This window comes from Scardinius erythrophthalmus, assembly GCF_964197995.2.
Source record: "Scardinius erythrophthalmus genome assembly, chromosome: 16".
Lineage (NCBI taxonomy): Eukaryota > Metazoa > Chordata > Actinopteri > Cypriniformes > Leuciscidae > Scardinius > Scardinius erythrophthalmus.
The window spans coordinates 24,819,958-24,839,619 of NC_138236.1; the positions used below are offsets into that span (position 1 = coordinate 24,819,958).

At 42.6% G+C, this 19,662-nt stretch overlaps 1 protein-coding gene across 1 annotated transcript in view; it reads right to left on the reverse strand.

Moving 5' to 3' along the window:
- Positions 1-19,662, reverse strand: part of creb5b (cAMP responsive element binding protein 5b) — an 82,227-nt gene that overhangs the window by 25,993 nt on the left and 36,572 nt on the right. Inside the window, exons 6-7 of the mRNA XM_081389861.1 lie at positions 18,537-18,663; positions 16,591-16,701 (exon numbers count right to left, since the gene is read on the reverse strand). Coding sequence (XP_081245987.1) covers positions 16,591-16,701; positions 18,537-18,663 — 238 coding nt within the window. The remainder of the gene's footprint in view (positions 1-16,590; positions 16,702-18,536; positions 18,664-19,662) is intronic.

A 19,662-nucleotide genomic window follows, 5' to 3' on the forward strand; every position in this document is an offset into this window, starting at 1 on the left:
ATAGTTAAACTTTTTACAGTGTGTGGTGACAAATGAAGCAGGGAACTCTGGAGTTTCTTGCATTTCTACACTGTAAAAAAATATATGATCAATAAGTTATGACAACATATGTTTTTACATTGCTTTAAAGGGTAGTTCACCCAAAAATGACAATTCTGTCAGTAATTACTCACCCTCATGTTGTTCCAACCGCGTAAGACCTTCGTTCATCTTCGGAACACAAATTAAGATATTTTTGATGAAATCTGAGCCATATCTGAATCCTCCATAGGCTGCTATTGTGTCCGAAACTTGCTGGCCCAGAAAAGTTATTAAAGAGATCGTTAATATAGTCCAAGTGACTACAGTGACTCAATCTTAAGTATATCAAGCGACGAGAATACTTTTTGTGCGCAAAAACAAACAAAAATAACGACTTTATTCCACTATTCATTTCCTTCTCTCTGGACCTCTAGTTGGTTTGCGTAGCGCGTCTGTGTTGCACGTCATCACGTAGGCTCACTATTGGCCGACGCCAGTCATGTGTGTGATGCGTGATGACGTGCAACACAGACGCGCAGCGCAAAAACACTACGAGGCCCAGAGAGAAGGAAATGAAAAGTGGAATAAAGTCGTTATTTTTGTTTGTTTTTGCGCACAAAAAGTATTCTCGTCGCTTGATAAACTTAAGATTGAGTCACTGTAGTCACTTGGACTATATTAACGATTTCTTTAATAACTTTTCTGGGCCAGCAAGTTTCGGTCACATAGCAGCCTATGGAGGAGTGAGACATAGCTCAGATTTCATCAAAAATATCTTAATTTGTGTTCTGAAGATGAACGAAGGTCTTACGCGGTTGGAACAACATGAGTGTGAGTAATTACTGACAGAATTTTCATTTTTGGGTGAACTAACCCTTTAACTCATCAAAATAAGTTTGTAACTTTTTTATAAGTTATACAAGATCAACTCATTTTTTTAAACTCAGTTTAATATAGTTTAAGTTGAAATGAATTAAAGATAACATGATAACAAGTTGAGTGTACTTAAAAATTTAAGTCAGCAACTTTTTTTTCTACAGTGTAGGCATAACCTATTTTAACCTTAAGGTGCAAGAAGCGATTTCTGAGAAACGCTGTTGATATCTGAAATCACCAAAACAAACACACCCAGCCCCCAAATTCACAAAACACGCAATGCAACACGGACACCTCCCCCTCATGAATGTATACGCTCCTTACTGCTGATTGGCTAAAAGTATGCTTTGGTGCTCGGTCCGGTCAACTTTCAACAGCGCTTCTCAGAATTCACTTACTGCACCTTTAAACAGCGTTCATTGGTGGTCATCTAAACGCGTGCCACATGTTTACCCTCAACTGGTGTGTGGACCCACTGGCGGCCTCAGTATGGACACCCATACAGCTATAACAACACACTGCCATTAGAACACAAATGCACACTAGATGTTCTCCATCCCCCCCCCCCCCCCCATCTACTTAATGAAAAAACTATTGTGCATTGAAAATGCATTAGCTGAACGAGATAATCCTTTTGTTGCATTGACAAGAAAAGACTCAATGCACAAAGAAGCTAGAGGATTAAGTAATTGCCATTCCTTGACAATTGCTTGAGTAAAATACAACAATTAATTACGTAATTCCTTATAGGGGTGGTATAATGCCCTTTTCACAAGATGTAAAATAGCCTAAGTCTAATAGCCTGATAGCCTGTCCCCAGAGTGTGTATGTGAAGTTTTAGCTCAAAATACCCCACATATATTTTTATTTAGCATGTTAAAGTTGTCACTTTTTGAGGGCGAGCAAAAGCACACCTTTTTATTAATAATATAATTATAATAATAATTTACCTCACACAGACAGTTTTTGTGTCTGTCCCTTTAAATCCAAATGAGCGCTGCTCCCGGCACAGGGGGCGGAGCCACAACAGCTTGTGTCCTTTTACCTCACACAGGCATGCACTGGAAATTTCAAAAACTTTTAGCCTTTTATGTTCAAACCGAAGTCAGAAAGATGGAGAGACTCAAGAAGAAGTGACAACATGTAGACAACATTTCTGAATGGTTAGTTGATGAATTTCTGTAGCTTATGTGTAGTTATCTTCTAATCATTGATTAGCATATTCTGTCATGATAATCGATAAATCGGGTTCCGGGGGCGGGGTTTATGTAAATTCTAGGGTTGGTGATATCACTAACCAAGGGGGGAATGTTATGTAGTCCCTACCAGCCGCTTGTGTAGTCTAAAAAGCAATTTCTTTAAAATAACTTTGAGCGCTGTAACTTTCCAGATGTTGTTTATGCTCAAACAGCAACATTACACACTAACTAAAGTTAAATCATAATCAATCACCCCTTTAATTATGTTTTAGACATAGATAATATGATATGCTCTGAGTAGTCAGTAGTGTATAGGCAGTCATTTTGATGAGTGTTAAACTCATTTTATATGGTTAAACAAAGTTTCATAACATTTTCTCACAACCATGATGGATTCAGTCTCTCCCTCCCTCTTTCTTTGTATGTTAACATATGTTAAAGCCGAGTTGTGCAGTGTTGCTCGTTTCAGCTGTGCGTTAGCTCATCACCGCTCTCCTATGACATCATTCTCTGACAATGCCACTATTCATACAGATGTGGCGACAAAACGTGGATTTCTGTTTGTCGTTGTGGTGTCTCTTCAGTAAAGGACTCATAACTTAGTGTGAAATTACATAATTCATTGTATAAAATCAAGTAGAAATACTGAGTCATTGAGACAGTCTGAAGTTACACATGGCATTTAAAATGAAGTTACATAATTGTATATCTCACATTTGCAGCACAAGGTATGACTAAACAAACATTGCAGTTTCCATGTAGACATAATACATAATAATGGGGAAATTACATAACAGAGATCTAAAAGGAAAAATCTTAAACCTTGAATACATGTGAGTGTATACATCCTAATCTTTATTTTCAAACAAAAGTTTCACATATTCATATATCATATATTTGTCAAAGTGGAAGGTTTTTTTTTTTAGGTATCATGAATTATTAATTCAGTTTTGGGGGAGACTCACCATTATTTTTCTAAGAAATAATACTAAAATATTATACCAAACAACTTTTCTTTTCAGGTTTTCTTTTCAAGAATTAAATTTTTTTAATCCACAAAACATTTTTATTATATATATTCATAAAAATGTTATAAAATATTATAAAAATGTTTTGTGGATTAAAACATACATAGTATAACATATTTAGTATAGAATAACATATATTATAACTATAATAGTATAACTCACCACAATTACAGAAACTCATATTTGGATATTCTAAGACATCTGTATATATATATATATATATATATATATATATATATATATATATATATATATATATATATATATATATATATATATATATATATATATATATATATATATATATATATATATATATATATATATTTAACAAATGTAACTTTGTGCTTAAAGTATGTCTGCAACGGAACACTTTTGCGTTCAGTACTTACAGTTACAGAACGAGGGTGCGATTACATAAGCCTGAATCTCCAGCGCTCAAATAAAAACTTTACATCACTTTGATAGCTGTATCCCTCAGTGGAATGTTTCTTTAAGAAAGGTTCCTTTTTTTCCACTGTTCAAGTAAAAAAAAAAAAAAAAAAAAAAGAGTACATTTAGAGCATGCCAAGGATTATGTCATCTGAGCGGTGTGTGCCAGCGCAAGGGCCCCGGAGAAACAGAGCAGGAACATATAGTATTGTTTATCTCATAAAAAAAAAAACCCTCACCACCTAGCCTGACGCTTAGTCACAAATTTATCATCTTGGTAACAATGTAAACAATAGATAATTACCCCCTGATAAAACAAAGAACCACAGATTGTTTTTCACTGTCATTGGCATGAATAGTGAGACTAACATTCCAACCAGAAGTCGTAGATTTTTCAGTTCTTGGTCAAGAGAACTTGTGTGAAGCAGCTATAAGCAAATGCCCTTGCAAACATTAAACTCAGTGCATTCTGCGGATTCTTTGCATACTGTAGTTATTTATTTATTTTTATTCTGTGTCTTTCCTTATGAAATTTCTTTCCATGCACAAAATGATTTTTAGAAGATATGATACAATACATCTAGTGAAATTTATACTTAAGGAGTGGGGGGAAAATCCACTTACATTCAAAACTGTAAACTTAGACTCAATATATTATACAATTTGCTTCTCGGGTGTTTAGTTTTAAACATCCAATAAAACGTTCTTGATGCACGTTCCTGGTCTTGTTTGCTAGTCTTTGTAGGCCTAATCATTAATAATAATAATATAAAACTACGGTAACACTTTATTTTACAGTGTCCTTGTTACATATGTTACATGTAGTAATAACAGTAAATTATGCATAGTTACATGCAACTAACCCTCAACTGAATCCTAATCCTACCCTAACCCTATAGTAAGTACATGTAGTTAATTAATATTACTCAGTACTTAAATATATAGTTTCACTGTAACAATGACACCTTAAAATAAAGTGTAACGTACTCGGTTACTAACGTAACCTCGGTTCTCTCTAGAAGAGGGAACGAGTACTGCGTTCGTAGAACGCTGCGGGAAAAGTCTCTTTTCACGAAATACTGAAGCAAAATTATCCTTAATTTTCATATTTGTAAAACGCATTGCGGCAGTGCACAGCCATGGCGAGACGGCTCGCTCACTCATTGGCTGTTCTGCGGCAACTGCATGAGCCTATCGAGCGAGGGCTGATGCAACATCAGACCAATGAGAGTGCTTCGCGCGCTCCTCGTCACATCCCGCCGAAACGGGTGTGGCCATCCCCTATAAAAGGAGCTCGAGTAGGCTGATTCAACTGGTTTTCATCGCCGAAGCGAACCAGAGCGAACCGCGCACACGGCAGGGAACGCAGTACTCGTTCCCTCTTCTAGAGAGAACCGAGGTTACGTTAGTAACCGAGTACGTTCTCTTACGAGAGTTCTCTCGTACTGCGTTCGTAGAACGCTGCGGGAACCACTTGTAAGACGCCGTGCGTGCTGGGATGAGAAAACACCGACCACTGGAAGCTAGTCCAGGTATACAGTGCATAATCACCCGGTAGACTTCGGAGAGTCTGGAGGGGGGGGGGGACAACCACCCTCAGATAGCTGCGTCCTAAGACGCGATATAACATCACATAGGCAGGGGGAGGCCTGGCTAATGTGGGAAATGTGGGTCTTACGTAATTTCGCCCAAATGGATGCGCCCTTAAGCGCGATACAACGTCACATAGGCAGGGAGAGCCTGGCTGATGTGGGAAATGTGGGACTTACACACTTTCGCCCAAATAGGTGCGTTCTAGACGCGATATAACATCACATAGGCAGGAGGGGGCCTGGCTAATGTGGGAAAAACATGGGTCTTACACAATTCTGCCCAGAAAACTTCGGCGGCGCTGTGCGTCTACGATATCAGTGCCGTGTTTAGACAGCTGACTCGAATACACCGAAAATACTTGGCTTGCAAGTGCGGTGAAGTCTTCGGTGGCGTTGTGCGCCTGCGAAATCAGTGTCCTGGTTAGACAGCTGATTCGGCTAAACCGAAAACAACCTGGCCTGCAAGGCGGGAACTTCTAGGTTGTAGAACCTTATGAATGTAGACGGCGAGGACCAGCCCGCCGCCGTACATATTTCCTGTAAGGAAATCCCGCTAGACCAGGCCCACGATGAGGCAACGCCTCTCGTGGAATGCGCTCTAATGCCCAAGGGGCACTGAAGGCCCTTGGTGGTATAAGCCATTGTTATGGCGTCAACCACCCACCTGGACAGGCTCTGTTTCGAAACAGCCGTTCCCTTGGAACGTCCACTGAACGAGACGAAGAGCTGCTCCGTCTGTCTGAAGGCAGCGGAGCGGGACACATAAGCTCTTAAAGCCCTAACGGGGCAAAGACAGCTCGAGTCCCCTTCCTCGTTTGATCCCGGCAGGGCAGACAGGGAAATAACCTGAGCCCTAAACGGAGTGTTGAGGGATTTCGGCACGTAGCCGTGCCTAGGTTTGAGTATGACTTTGGAGTCATTGGGCCCAAACTCCAAGCACGTTGGACTCACAGAGAGCGCGTGCAGATCGCCTATGCGCTTCACCGAAGCGAGGGCCATCAAAAACACCGTTTTGAAAGACAGATGTTTGAGGCTGACAGATTGGATAGGCTCAGAGGGGGGACCTTTCATGGCTTCCAAGACCGTAGAAAGGTCCCACACCGGGACTGAGGGAGGTCTGGGGGGATTCAGCCTCCTAGCTCCCCTGAGGAAGCGGATGACTAAATCGTTCCTTCCCAGTGACTGGCCTGGCGTTGCTGTCGAGCACGCTGCGATAGCCGCCACATAGACTTTGAGCGTGGAAGGGGATCTGCCCTTGTCCAACAGCTCTTGTAGGAAGGAGAGGACCTCCGTCACCTCACAATCGAGGGGTGACAGGCCCCGAGCTGTACACCAGCTGGAGAAAACCGACCACTTCGAGGCATAAAGCCGCCTGGTGGAAGGCGCTCTAGCCTGAGTGATGGTGTTCAGCACTCCATCCGTGAGACTAACGGGTAACCGTTGAGCGTCCACGCATGAAGGGACCACAGCTCTGGGTGTGGGTGCCAAATCGAGCCCCTGGCCTGCGAGAGGAGATCTCTCCTCAATGGCACTGGCCATAGAGCGGAGTCTGCTAACTGCATCAGGACAGGAAACCAGGCTTGGTTGTCCCAGAACGGTGCTATAAGCAGTACTGGGCATTTCACTTCCCTGACTCGCTCCAGCACCTGAGGTAGGAGGGAGACTGGGGAAAACGCGTATAGCGGGCAGTGCGGCCACTTGTGGGACAGTGCGCTGTCGTTCTTCGAAAAGAACACGGGGCAATGAGCGTTTTCTGGGGACGCGAATAGGTCCACCTCCGCCCTGCCGAATCTCTGCCACAACAGCCGGACTGTTTGTGGGTGTAGAGACCATTCGCCCGTGGGAACGTTGTTCCTGGACAGCCTGTCTGGACCCAGGTTGAGTGTCCCGGGCACATGCACCGCTCTCAGCGAGCGCAGGTTGCGCTGAGCCCATATTAGGAGGCGCTCGGCCAGCCTGAAAAGGGAACTGGATCCGAGACCGCCCTGGCGATTTATGTAGGACACCACGGCCGTGTTGTCCGAGCGGACTACGACGTGTTGGTCCTTGATGTGGGGACAAAAGCGCGTCAGCGCGTTGTGAACTGCTAGCATTTCTAGGCAGTTGATATGATGGAGCTTTTCTCGTTCTGACCAAAGGCCAAAGAACGGCCTGCCCTCGAGCAGCGCTCCCCATCCCGAGGTGGATGCGTCCGTAGACACCACTTTCACTCTCGAGGAAGTCCCCAGGCTTACACCTGAACGGTACCAATCGCCCGCCGCCCATGGTCTCAGGGCTGCTGCGCAGTCTTGATCGACTTTGAGGCGCAATCGGCTGAGTGCCCACGCTCCGCGTGGCACTCGCGCTTTCAACCAGAACTGCAGAGGGCGCATGCGAAGCAGGCCCAGCTGGAGAACTGATGATGCTGAGGCCATGAGGCCCAGCATCCTCTGAAACCGTTTGAGCGGGATAATCGCACCGCAGCGGAAGGACCTCGCTGCGTGCTGTATGCGCAGCGCGCGCTGTTGCGACAGCTGCGCCGTCATAGAACGAGAGTCCAGAACGATGCCCAGAAACGATATAGTTTGGCTGGGGTTCAGGGAGCTCTTCGTCCAATTGATCGTGATACCAAGATTCTCGAGGTGATCGAGTAACATGGTTCTGTGCTCCACGAGCTGAGATCGTGATTGAGCTATGATCAGCCAGTCGTCCAAATAGTTCAGCACTCGCATGCCCCTGAGTCTGAGGGGAGCGAGCGCTGCGTCCATGCACTTCGTAAATGTACGGGGTGCCAGGGACAAGCCGAATGGCAGGACTGTATACTGGTATGCCCGACCCTCGAAGGCGAATCTCAAGAATCGCCTGTGGCGTGACGCTATCTGTATTTGAAAATACGCGTCCTTTAGATCTATCGACATAAACCAGTCTTCTCGGCGAATGTGCGCGAGGATTTTGCTGGTCGTGAGCATTTTGAAACTGCGTTTCACTAAAGCTCTGTTTAGTCGTCTTAGATCTAGTATGGGTCTGATACCACCGTCCTTTTTGGGGACTAGGAAGTATCTGCTGTATAGCCCCCCTTCGCCTTGAGCTTGGGATACATGTTGTATCGCCCCTTTGCTCAACAGTTTTGATATTTCGGCGCGAAGTAGGTGTGCTACTTCTGAATTCACCGTAGTTTCGATGCGCGCTGTGAAGCGTGGAGGGCGTCGACAAAACTGTAGCGAGAAGCCTCTCTTTATAATGTCTAGCACCCAGTCCGAAACCCCTGGAAGCGCGGCCCATGCGTCTGCATGGCCGGCTAGGGGTTGGATGCGAAGCGCGCTCTGTTCGCTGTGCGACGGCGGCGCTTCGGGGTGCGCTGGCATAGGCGTTACGCCTGAGACATTTGAGGCGGGGAGCGCGCGTAATACAGCGGGCAAAACGCTCATCCTCGGCCGCGCTACAGTGTTTATCTGAGCGGGGGAGGTCTGAGAAGGTCTCATGGGACTCATGCAGCCTACAAGTGAACGTGGGCGGGGACCGGGCACGTTTACTGCTTTGGCCGCGCTGTCTGCTTGAACAGAGCGGGCGCGCACAGGTCCCGTTTTTACAGGGAGCCTGTGGCTTGCCAGACATAGCGTTTGTGGGCACTGGGAAGTGGGCACTTTGACTATGTTTGGGGCGCGACCGAACTGCATCGATCTTATGAGTACGGGCCCTGTGTGCAGGGCTGTGCTTGTGTGTAGGGATGGGCACAGAGAAGTGGGCATCAACACTACATTTATAGCACCATCGGCCTTGGCCGGGACACCAGAAAATACACTCTTTTCGGGATTTATCTGGGTAGCCGTAAAAACGGCTTTTGTGTGCAGGCAAGCGGGCAGCTGTGCGGGCTTGTGCTCTGCTGAGAGCGCTGAAGCAGTCGCAATTCCTGGGACTGAGACAGCGGTGCGCTTTGGTGAGGGCCCGGTCGCAACGGGGCTTACACACCTGCGCTTTCCTAGGCGTGCTAGGATTTCTTTGGGGCTTCCGGCTTCAACACAACCCTTGGTCGCGGCCCGCGGTGAGTGGGGCGGCGGCTAGTAGAGCGAGAGCGAGGGCGTGATCCGCGCTGCTGTCGCTGTGAGGGGGCGGCCGAAGGCGGGGGCTGAGGCTGTGAGCTCCGAGGGGCCTGTTTCTCACGGCCCGCTGCAGAACTGGGGCGCTTCGGCAGGAAGTGCTTGAACGCCTGTGACGCTTTTTGGGCTTCGGAAAATCTCTCCACGAGCTCGGAGAGAGAAGATCCAAAAAGGCCAGCGGAGGATAGCGGGGCGTCGAGGAACGCGTTGCGCTCTACATCAGCCATCTCCGTGAGCGTCAGCCACAAATGCCTCTCGGCTACGGTAGCGGAAGCCATACAGCGTCCCATGGCTTGTGCTGCAGCCTTGGTAGCGCGGAGGGAAAGATCCGACGCGCTTCTCAGGTCCGCGATGCAGATAGCTTCAGGTCCTATCTCGTCCAGTTTGCGGAGGAGATCGCCTTGGAACACCTGAAGCGTGGCCATGGTGTGCAAAGCCGATGCCGCCTGCCCAGCGGCGGAGAAGATCCGCGCAAGCATCGACGACGTCATGCGGCAGGCTTTTGACGGCAGCGCTGGCTTAGTCCGCCGTCCAGCAGAGGGCGGGCAAAGGTGGGCTGCTATCGCCTGTTCCACCGGCGGCAGAGTGAGGTAGCCTCGGTCCTGAGCATTATCCAGGGAGGAAAATGCTGGGGATACAGACGAACGTGTTCGTGCAGAAAAGGGAGCGTTCCAGGCCTTCGCCACTTCTTCATGAAGCTCAGGAAGAAACGGAGCGGGCTTAGACACAGGAGAAGTGCGCTCACCAGGGAGGAAGCTACCATCAAGCCGGGTGCGCGAGGGGAGTTCCGGTGCAGACCACTCGAGGCCGAGGCTCGCCGAGGCCAACGCGAGTACTCGCATGAGCTCCCTCTCGATGCTAGCTCTAGCCGACGGCTTTCGGGCAGGAGGCGTGAGATCCGCAGAGCTCGCCCAGTCTTCACTGCCTGAAGCTAGCAGAGAGCAGGAATCCTTTTCGACCGACTCGACTTCAGAAACAACTTCCTCAGATGAAGCGGCGGCAGACTGCGGGCGCTGAGCATCAGGAAGTGCTTCGGGGGAAGCCGGTGAAGCTGGCGGGCGAGCCGGCGAGCTTTGTCGGGAAGAGGTGGGTTCCGGGGCCCGCTGCGAGCGGCGCTTCTTACGGCGCGGCACCGCGGCGGGGGGCGCAGGCTCGGAGAACTGTGCCAGGCGAGTCCGCAGAGTCGCCATCGGCAAAAGCTCGCAGTGAGGGCAGCCGCCGTCAGCGAGCGCGAGCGCTGCGTGTTCTTCGCCCAGACAGAAGACGCAAATAACATGGCGGTCTCCCTCGATGAGCGGGGCTCGGCACGAGCCACAGGATGGCATCTTGAAAAAGACGCGGCTCTTTTAGGGGTGAGTGTTCGGGGAACACTGCACACACACATACACAAAACAGAGCAGATAAAGGATATGAAGCGCCGGAAAGCGCAGCAGGTACGGCAGTAGAAGGCGGCGAAGGCCAGCGGCTTCAAGGGCTCGTCCCGCTGAAAGCTTGCCTCGACGACGCTTGCTTCTCCGTGATCCAGCGATGCGTGAGCTTCGCTGAAGAGATGAAAATCAGTTGAATCAGCCTACTCGAGCTCCTTTTATAGGGGATGGCCACACCCGTTTCGGCGGGATGTGACGAGGAGCGCGCGAAGCACTCTCATTGGTCTGATGTTGCATCAGCCCTCGCTCGATAGGCTCATGCAGTTGCCGCAGAACAGCCAATGAGTGAGCGAGCCGTCTCGCCATGGCTGTGCACTGCCGCAATGCGTTTTACAAATATGAAAATTAAGGATAATTTTGCTTCAGTATTTCGTGAAAAGAGACTTTTCCCGCAGCGTTCTACGAACGCAGTACGAGAGAACTCTCGTAAGAGAACCAAAACTACTGTTATAGACTTGCCTGAAAACCCGAAAAGCACTATTTCATTTGTCAGTTTTTGTGCTTCATACTTTGATTGTTTGTTCCTATTTTATTACAGTTTACTACTGAATTGGTACTAAATTATGTTTATGCAGTAGTTGTAATCCATTTATTCACTTTATGAGCACCTGAAAATTGAGCATAGACATTAAAATTTCCCAACTTTAACAGTCATAAATCTTGAATGCTTTGGAACACATAAGTTTGGTCTCTTTTTAAAGAACACATGGCAGATTATTGTTTTAAAAAGTTTTAAAAAGTGAACAAAGTTTTATGTTTATTGTATTAAAATGCACAAAAATACTATTTTCCAAAACAAGTTTTACTCTAAAACTAAGAGAAAGTCATAAATCTAACCAAGTAGTGTTCCAAAGTTTGAAAATCTAAAAAAAAAAAATAGCTTTCAGAAAGATTTTGTTTGGGCGCAGCACCAAACGTTTCCACTAGTTTAAATTTGTTTCCCATTCAATTCCAATGCGGTATTTTCCACAGTACAAGTGTGGCTATTTTTCAGGACCATTTAACCTTTTCGAATCACGGTCATGATTTACCAAGTTTCGTACTATTCTAATGAAGTAAAAAAAAAAAAAATCCAAAATTACGGAAGAGCATCAGAGGGTTACGGTAACATGGGACAAAAACAACAACAAAAAATAACTAGGGCTATTTTTTCCATTTATTTACAACATTTAGTTTGAGGTTCGGCAAGAAAAAAAATGTAAATGTAGAATTTTGATTAGAAAAAAAATCCTTAGCATTGAGCACTATATTGTATTTTTTTTTTTTTTTTGAAAAACAAGACAAAAGTACTTATTAGGAATAGGATATACTATTTTTTTATATATATAAGTTTATAGCTCTAAGCAAATATTTACATACTAATGTTTCAAAGGAAGTTGTGAGCTGTATAGTATATAACTGGCAAAAACTCATAGGGACTTTTCTTTTCAAAACCCCGCACAAGCCAAAACAGTGGTGGAAGAACTGAAAGCGGATCCGCAGTGAGTTTGACAGGGTTCAGCTGGCACATACACAGGCATTTTCCTCTCTCTGATAAGAGCATTCATGCTTCCTTTTCCACAGACACCAGAGCTTTCATGTATCAAAACACAGCATGTGGAAAATCAAGGAAAAACAAAATGACCGGGCACGGTTTGGTTATGTGAGATAAACAGAATGTTGTTGAGTACATGTCTATGAAAATACATCATAAAGCGAATTATGGAAACCAAGAGAGAAACATGTCTTTATGAACTCTGAATATACTACTATTTGACTTTACTGTATCTCACTCCCACTTCTACAACAGAACAACTACATCTGCCCAGCACATCGAACAACTGGATATCTGAAACGTATAATCAGGGGCTTCATTAATAATAAATATTCTGCTGCTCAGCCCAAGAGCAAAACAGCCACAAACACAAGCCTGCTCATCCACATCTGGCCTGAGATAAATGACACCTTAACCACAGAGAATGAAGACAGCAAGGCACTCTGCCATACAGCGCTGTATATGTGTGTTTGTGTGTGTGTGTGTGTGTGTGTGTGTGTGTGTGTGTGTGTGTGTGTGAGAGACGATCTGACAGCGGTCCCGTGGGAACAAAAGCACTTTTAGCAGGTTTTTTTTCCACCGGAGACCCCCTGGCCCACCACAAAATCAATTTGGCTTCATCGGCCAAAGAGCACCGACACACACGCACGCATACATCTGCACACTGATCCACCATCTAACATACTATATTCTCACACACTCTCTCCCTGTCTTTCTCACATACACAGTCTTTCACTTTCCTCTGTCTCTCGCTTTCTTCATGTTCTCTAGTTCGGCCCCCTCTCTCTCTCTCTCTCTCTCTTGTGGCTGAGGGTTGGGTATGAGGTTACAGTTGGGGGAGATATTTCCCATTTGGAATAAGTTGACATCTCTGTTTAATGAGATTAGGGTTGGATCTCCACACTGAGGTTGTGCTGGGCCGGGACAGGCCATGTGGGGGACACATGGCTCCGATCACCCCAGAACAGGTCACCTGACAGCAACGGTTACCATTATCCCAGCTGCATAGGCGCCAATGCCATAGTAATAACAACAAAAAAGGAATTAAAAAAAGAAATCTTTGTGCTGTTATATCATAAAATATCTAAAAAATCAGTCAAACAAAAGAATTCAGAATTGTGGAAAATATTAAGACTTGTTTTCAGAGAATGTATCTTGAATAAAAAAAAAAAAAAAAAAAAAAATTATTATAAAAAAAAAAATGTATTACCAAACAGAGAAACAAAGAACAAAGAAAAATGTTTTTCAGGTAGATTTAGCATATGATCATAATCATTATCATATTATATCAGAATTATCATAATCATTATCATAATAAGTAATTTATAAGTAATAAGTAAAATAAGTAAAAGACACATTTTTCATGTTTGATAATTATTATTTAATATATAATTGATATCATTAATAATAATCAATAATAATCCAATGAATAAATATTGTTACCAAACATAAAAATCATTTGTTTTTGTTTTACCATTAATCAAAAATTGTTTTATTAATGTTTGAAAATTAGTATTTAACATATAATTGATCTCATTAATAAAAAATAAATGAATAAATATTGTTATATAATAATGTTATAGCCTCAATATAATACTAATCATATTTTTGACTGATGGAACACTAGATGTTGGCAGCTGTGCTTTTCATCACTTTAAAATTTCATCCATTTTACATATTTATATATATTTACATTCTTACAGATAATTTCATTATCCAGCATTCAAAGGCAGAATGACCCATGTTTAATTCTTCCTATACGATTGTTTTAGTGGCTCTTGAAAGCTTAAAACAAATGGTTTCATGTGTCGGAGCAAAAGAGAGAGAAAAAAAAAAGAATTTATAATTCAATTACAATCAGGGCCGAGAGAGAGGCATGGAGGGGGGATGAGCCTGGAGTCCAGCCAGGGGACAGATACGACTGCACATTAAAGTAATATTATGCTCCCCCTGCCCGTTCCCATGGCAACAAACGAAAGGATTAAAAAAATGCACGCGGCGATCAATCTCCAGCGGGACAGAGGGAAGGAGAGAGAGTTAAGTGCTCTTCGAACGCTCTTTCCACCGTCAGAATCATCACTCATGCTTTGACATAGAGACACTCTCCCTCCTTTTCTGTCTTTTATCTTGTATTGTTTTTCTCTATTCATCTCAGCCGCCTCCTTTCTGGAAATGTCTGCGCTCCCCTTTTTCTCAGAGCAAAATAATTAACTCCCTCCTGAGTCCAATTCCAAATCCACAAATACCGGATTATTACATGTATAATTAGTGGATTTTAATCTAATTACCAAATCTGTCTTGCTGATCCTCTTGCCACCGCTATGAAGCTCAAATTAAAACTTATCGGGATCTACGGTAACTGTACAAATCCAGGCAGACGGATGTAACCGTCCTGGAATAGTCCACAGTCATCATTTACTCATCCTTAAGCAGTTCCAAACCTGCATGATTTTCTTACATGGGACAACAAAGTAAAATTTGATTTGAATGTAGCCTACATAAACACAAATTAGCTGTTTGGATTATGTTCACCAAATAACAATTTAAATTTGAGTCTATTCAAAACACAAATAAAAGTTTCAGACGACTTGGAATATATTGCATAAATCATATAAACTACATTTATGATACTTCTATAGACCTTGATTAATCAGATCGGTTCTGCACACTGTAAAAAACCCTTACCATTAACTTTTATGGTAAAAGACTAAAAATGCTACAGCAAACTGTAAGTTTTATGTTTCAGCTTGTTGTTTAATGAATGCTTCTTGCATTATGTTAGTGATGGTGTGTATGACACTGCAGTCTCTCTATATTAGTATTTCCCTGGTATTAAAATGCGTTTTGGTTGATTGGATCACAAGTGGATGACGCTAAATACAGGTTCTTTTAGGACCACTATCGTCAAAGACGATTGACAATTAGCATACAGTTTGGATTGGCGGTATGGTTCTGTTCTGGGCAAAAACTCCCTGCGCATCCATGCAGCCTAGCATGGATAAGAGTAGGGAGAGCAGCGATAACCCCCCTTAGGGTAAACAGAACAGAACCAACAATTATAATGCACTATTTTAATGTACAACATAATCTGAGAAATTAGCCTGATTCAAGAGGAATCAGAATGCCAAATCCTGACTGGATGAGAGGTGGAGCTGGGGATGGAGGAGGGTAATTAGCTCCTGAGAAACGCGATAGCTGTTGATAATACTGAAGGAGCTTATACACTCACCTAAAGAATTATTAGGAATACCTGTTCAATTTCTCATTAATGCAATTATCTAATCAACCAATCACATGGCAGTTGCTTCAATGCATTTAGGGGTGTGGTCCTGGTCAAGACAATCTCCTGAACTCCAAACTGAATGTCAGAATGGGAAAGAAAGGTGATTTAAGCTATTTTGAGCGTGGCATGGTTGTTGGTGCCAGACGGGCCGGTCTGAGTATTTCACAATCAACTCAGTTACTGGGATTTTCACGCACAACCATTTCTAGGGTTTACAAAGAATGGTGTGAAAAGGGAAAAACATCCAGTATGCGGCAATCCTGTGGGCGAAAATGCCTTGTTGATGCTAGAGGTCAGAGGAGAATGGGCCGACTGATTCAAGCTGATAGAAGAGCAACTTTGACTGAAATAACCACTCGTTACAACCGAGGTATGCAGCAAAGCATTTGTAAAGCCACAACACGCTCAACCTTGAGGCGGATGGGCTACAACAGCAGAAGACCCCACCGGGTACCACTCATCTCCACTACAAATAGGAAAAAGAGGCTACAATTTGCACGAGCTCACCAAAATTGGACAGTTGAAGACTGGAAAAATGTTGCCTGGTCTGATGAGTCTCGATTTCTGTTGAGAGATTTGTACATTCCTGTAGCAACTAGAGAACTATAAATAAGTTTGTCTTGTCATTTGTACAAATTGATGAAATGTGTAAAAAAAAAACAAATATTCCTTTTCTTTCAATTCCTAGGCTTTCTCCACCAGTCTATTTCTTTCTCTTTTTCTCGTTCTCTCTGTCTTCGTGAGCTCTGACTGACTGCTTTGTTTCTGATGAGATCACCACCATGCCAAACTAGTGCTAACAAGCAGCAAAGCCACAAGTGTATGTTCAGGGCATCAAGATATACATCGGACATACTGGCATACATTCATTGCAGTAAAAGAGAGAAAGACGTGTGTGTGTGTGTGTGTGTGTGTGTGTGTGTGTGTGTGTGTGTGTGTGTGGCTGCGTGTATATGAGCAACAGAAAGAAAGAAGTTTTCTTATGCTCATACGTGCTTATGTTGTGTATCTTATATGGGTGACTAGTTCCATAACTATAAGAAGATAGTCACAAATCAAATTATACAGGCCAGGCAAGCAAGAAAATATGCAAGTATGTGTGTGTGTTGATGACTGACTCACCAGCTTTGCTTCTGAGTGCATGGATGGAACATGAGGGGAGGAGCATGAGCTGTTGTGGGCAGGGCCTTGCATGCCCATCATGTTGGAGCCCATAGACATTTGCCTCTCCATCTGTACCCACAAACGTGAATATAATACTTTAGAACCAAACACATCAATGCATGAAACTAATTGAATAAAACAAAGCAATTTCACAACAAGCTACAATGTAAGTGTGTAAATCTTTTAGATTACTTTGGGGACAAAATTACTGAAAAGCATTACTACAATTACAATGTAATAAAAGTTGCTGCATGCCTTAAATTTTTAAGTACAATCAACTTGGACATTTAATTACATTAAACTGAGTTAAAAATTTGTTGAATCTTGTATAACATAAAAAAGTTAAATATTGCTCAACTTATTTTGATGAGTTAAAGCAATTCAAAACATATGCTAACATAACTTATTGATCATATCATTTTTTACAGATGGGAACATCATGGAGACATTTGGTTTATAATTGTTCATGTTGTAGTCTAAAAACACAAAACATAATAGTTAATATTTATTTATAATGCAATAATCCTAAGTATTTATTATTAAATATTATTAATATATTAATTTGTATTTATGTATGCGTTTTTGTATGGTTTAAAATAATTTTGTCAATATGTAGTTGTAAAAAAGTAAAAGTAGCTTTGACCTTCATCAAAGGGTAAAGTGGCTTAAAATATTTTAATATACATGTTCTTAATTCCAATAACACTAAAGTTATAAATTAACATTTATTTATAATCTTAACAGTCGATATTAGTATTATTTAAATATTTTAGGTTATTTTAGGTTTAGGGTCACACTTTAGTATTTAAAAAAAGCTTTATATGTAAAAGTCCATGGCTGAACATCACATTTAGATAGCTACGTAAATATATGCATGTGGTTTAATGTGTGTATTTATACATATTCCACAACTCTGCGGGAAAATCAGCAGTCAAAGAGAAGCTAAGAGAGGAAGCTGAATACTGCAGAAGTGTGAAGCCTAAAATAGGACTATTAACAAGACCACAAACTCAACCAAAGCTCAGTTCTGTGAGCATGATAGAATATCTTAATTCAGAAAGTCTCAATTAAATGCGACTAAAAGGCTAAAAAGGAGGTTTTAGATGTTTGCACTCATACAAAGAGTGCGCTGGTGATTTACGATCAGTTTAAGGTGAGGGAAACTGTAAAATGGTACTTTCAATATGTGTGTGTGTGTGTGTGTGTGAGAGATTGAGAGACTGGGGGTCCTGTTACTAAAACCCAAGACCTCCAAGATCTCCCTCCGACCCCCCTTTCCAACCCCCTGATGACCTATTGCAGGGTGAAAGCGCAGCAGTCCGCAGTAATTATTGGAGGAATATTTGGTTTAAAAATATCACCCCACCCTGCACCCCTTTCTTGGGATGTCAATCGAGAGAGAAAAAAAACGTCCTACTTTAATTTAATCAACTCTGTGCTTTTACCTCTATAGCCAACATGGACTGGCTTATGTTACAATGAGAACATGTGTTGTGTCATTAGAACCCTGATATGGGCGGCTCGCACACACACACACACACACACACACACACACACACACACACACACACACACACACACACACACACACACACACACACTCCTTCCTCAGCCTGCATTCAGGTTCCTATTGACATTTCTGAAATAGAATTAAAACGGATCGAGCTTTGGTAGAAAATTACACCTCTGCTGATGGGCTTCCTGATAAAACAGCCACTGATATGGGCCACGGCACTGGAAAAGGCATTAATTTAAAGCAGACTACTGATAAAAGCATGAGAATGGTGCATGAAAGATTCGTTTGTGTGCGTATTAATGCGTTTCGGTTGTCAGAGGCATCAGGAAACCACGACTGAGAAGTGCAAATGCATTGTGTGTGTTTGTGGCTGTATTTATGATCTCACAGGCATAAGAACAGCAGACGATCCTTGCATAGTGGGGTCAGGCAGTGTGCCAGGCATGGAGGCCGGCAGTGGCTGTCGCTGTCTGTTCCTCAGGTGCAGCAACGAGGAAAGAGAACCAGGCACTGGCCTAAAAAACAGAGAACAAGAAGAGAAAGAAAAATTAAGGAAAAGGGAGATTGACCTGTTTCCTCGGATGAAACTTCTGAGGAAACTGACGTCACAAGCACTAAACATTTGCAGTTATTTGGAATTGGTATCATATGGTCAGTGAATTCAGTTCTTGTTGCGGTTTGTCATAGTTCCTAATAATTTTCAGTGACTCATTTTGTCTAACTAAAGGCATAGTTCATCGAAAACGGAAAATTCTGTTGTTCCATGAGGCTGTTCCATGAGGCTTTGAGATACTACGGAGATATTTAGCAGAATGTCCCAATTGCGCTTTCCCATATAATATGTTGTGTAACATTTATATAGTTCATCTATAAAAAAGTATCTATGATGAAGAAATCTAAGATTATTTTGAAAATCTAGTTTAAAAAACATGTGCCAAGTTTTTAAAAATACTGTAAAAAAATATTTGATCAATAAGTTATGACAACATATGCTTTTACATTTCTTTAACTCATCAAAATAAGTTTACTTAAAAAATAACCTTTTTTATGTTATACTCAACTCCTTTTTTGAACAGTCAGTTTAATGTGATTTAAGTTGAAATGACTTAAATATCCAAGTTGATAGTACTTAAAAATTTAAGGCAGTTTTTTTTTTTACAGTGAACTCTTTTTGTATTCAAGTTTCATACGTTTTTTTTTTCCAAACTTGGTAACACTTTAATAATAGACATTAATAAGCAGTTTATAAATACAGCTATAAATGCTTTATTCTTGATTTAAAAGCATATATATAATGTGTTTAATAATTGTATTGTCATACTTTATTAATGACAAATTTATAATTTCTAAATGAAGTATAGCATTATTTACAAACCAGTTATTTAGGAGTTGCCAGTGATTCATAAGATCACTTAGAAATTAAGTAAATGTAAATGCAGGTAGTTATAAAGCATTTAGTAGTGGTCAGTTAACTATTTTTGTGAGCTCATCTAAAGTGAGGACTAGGTATGCAT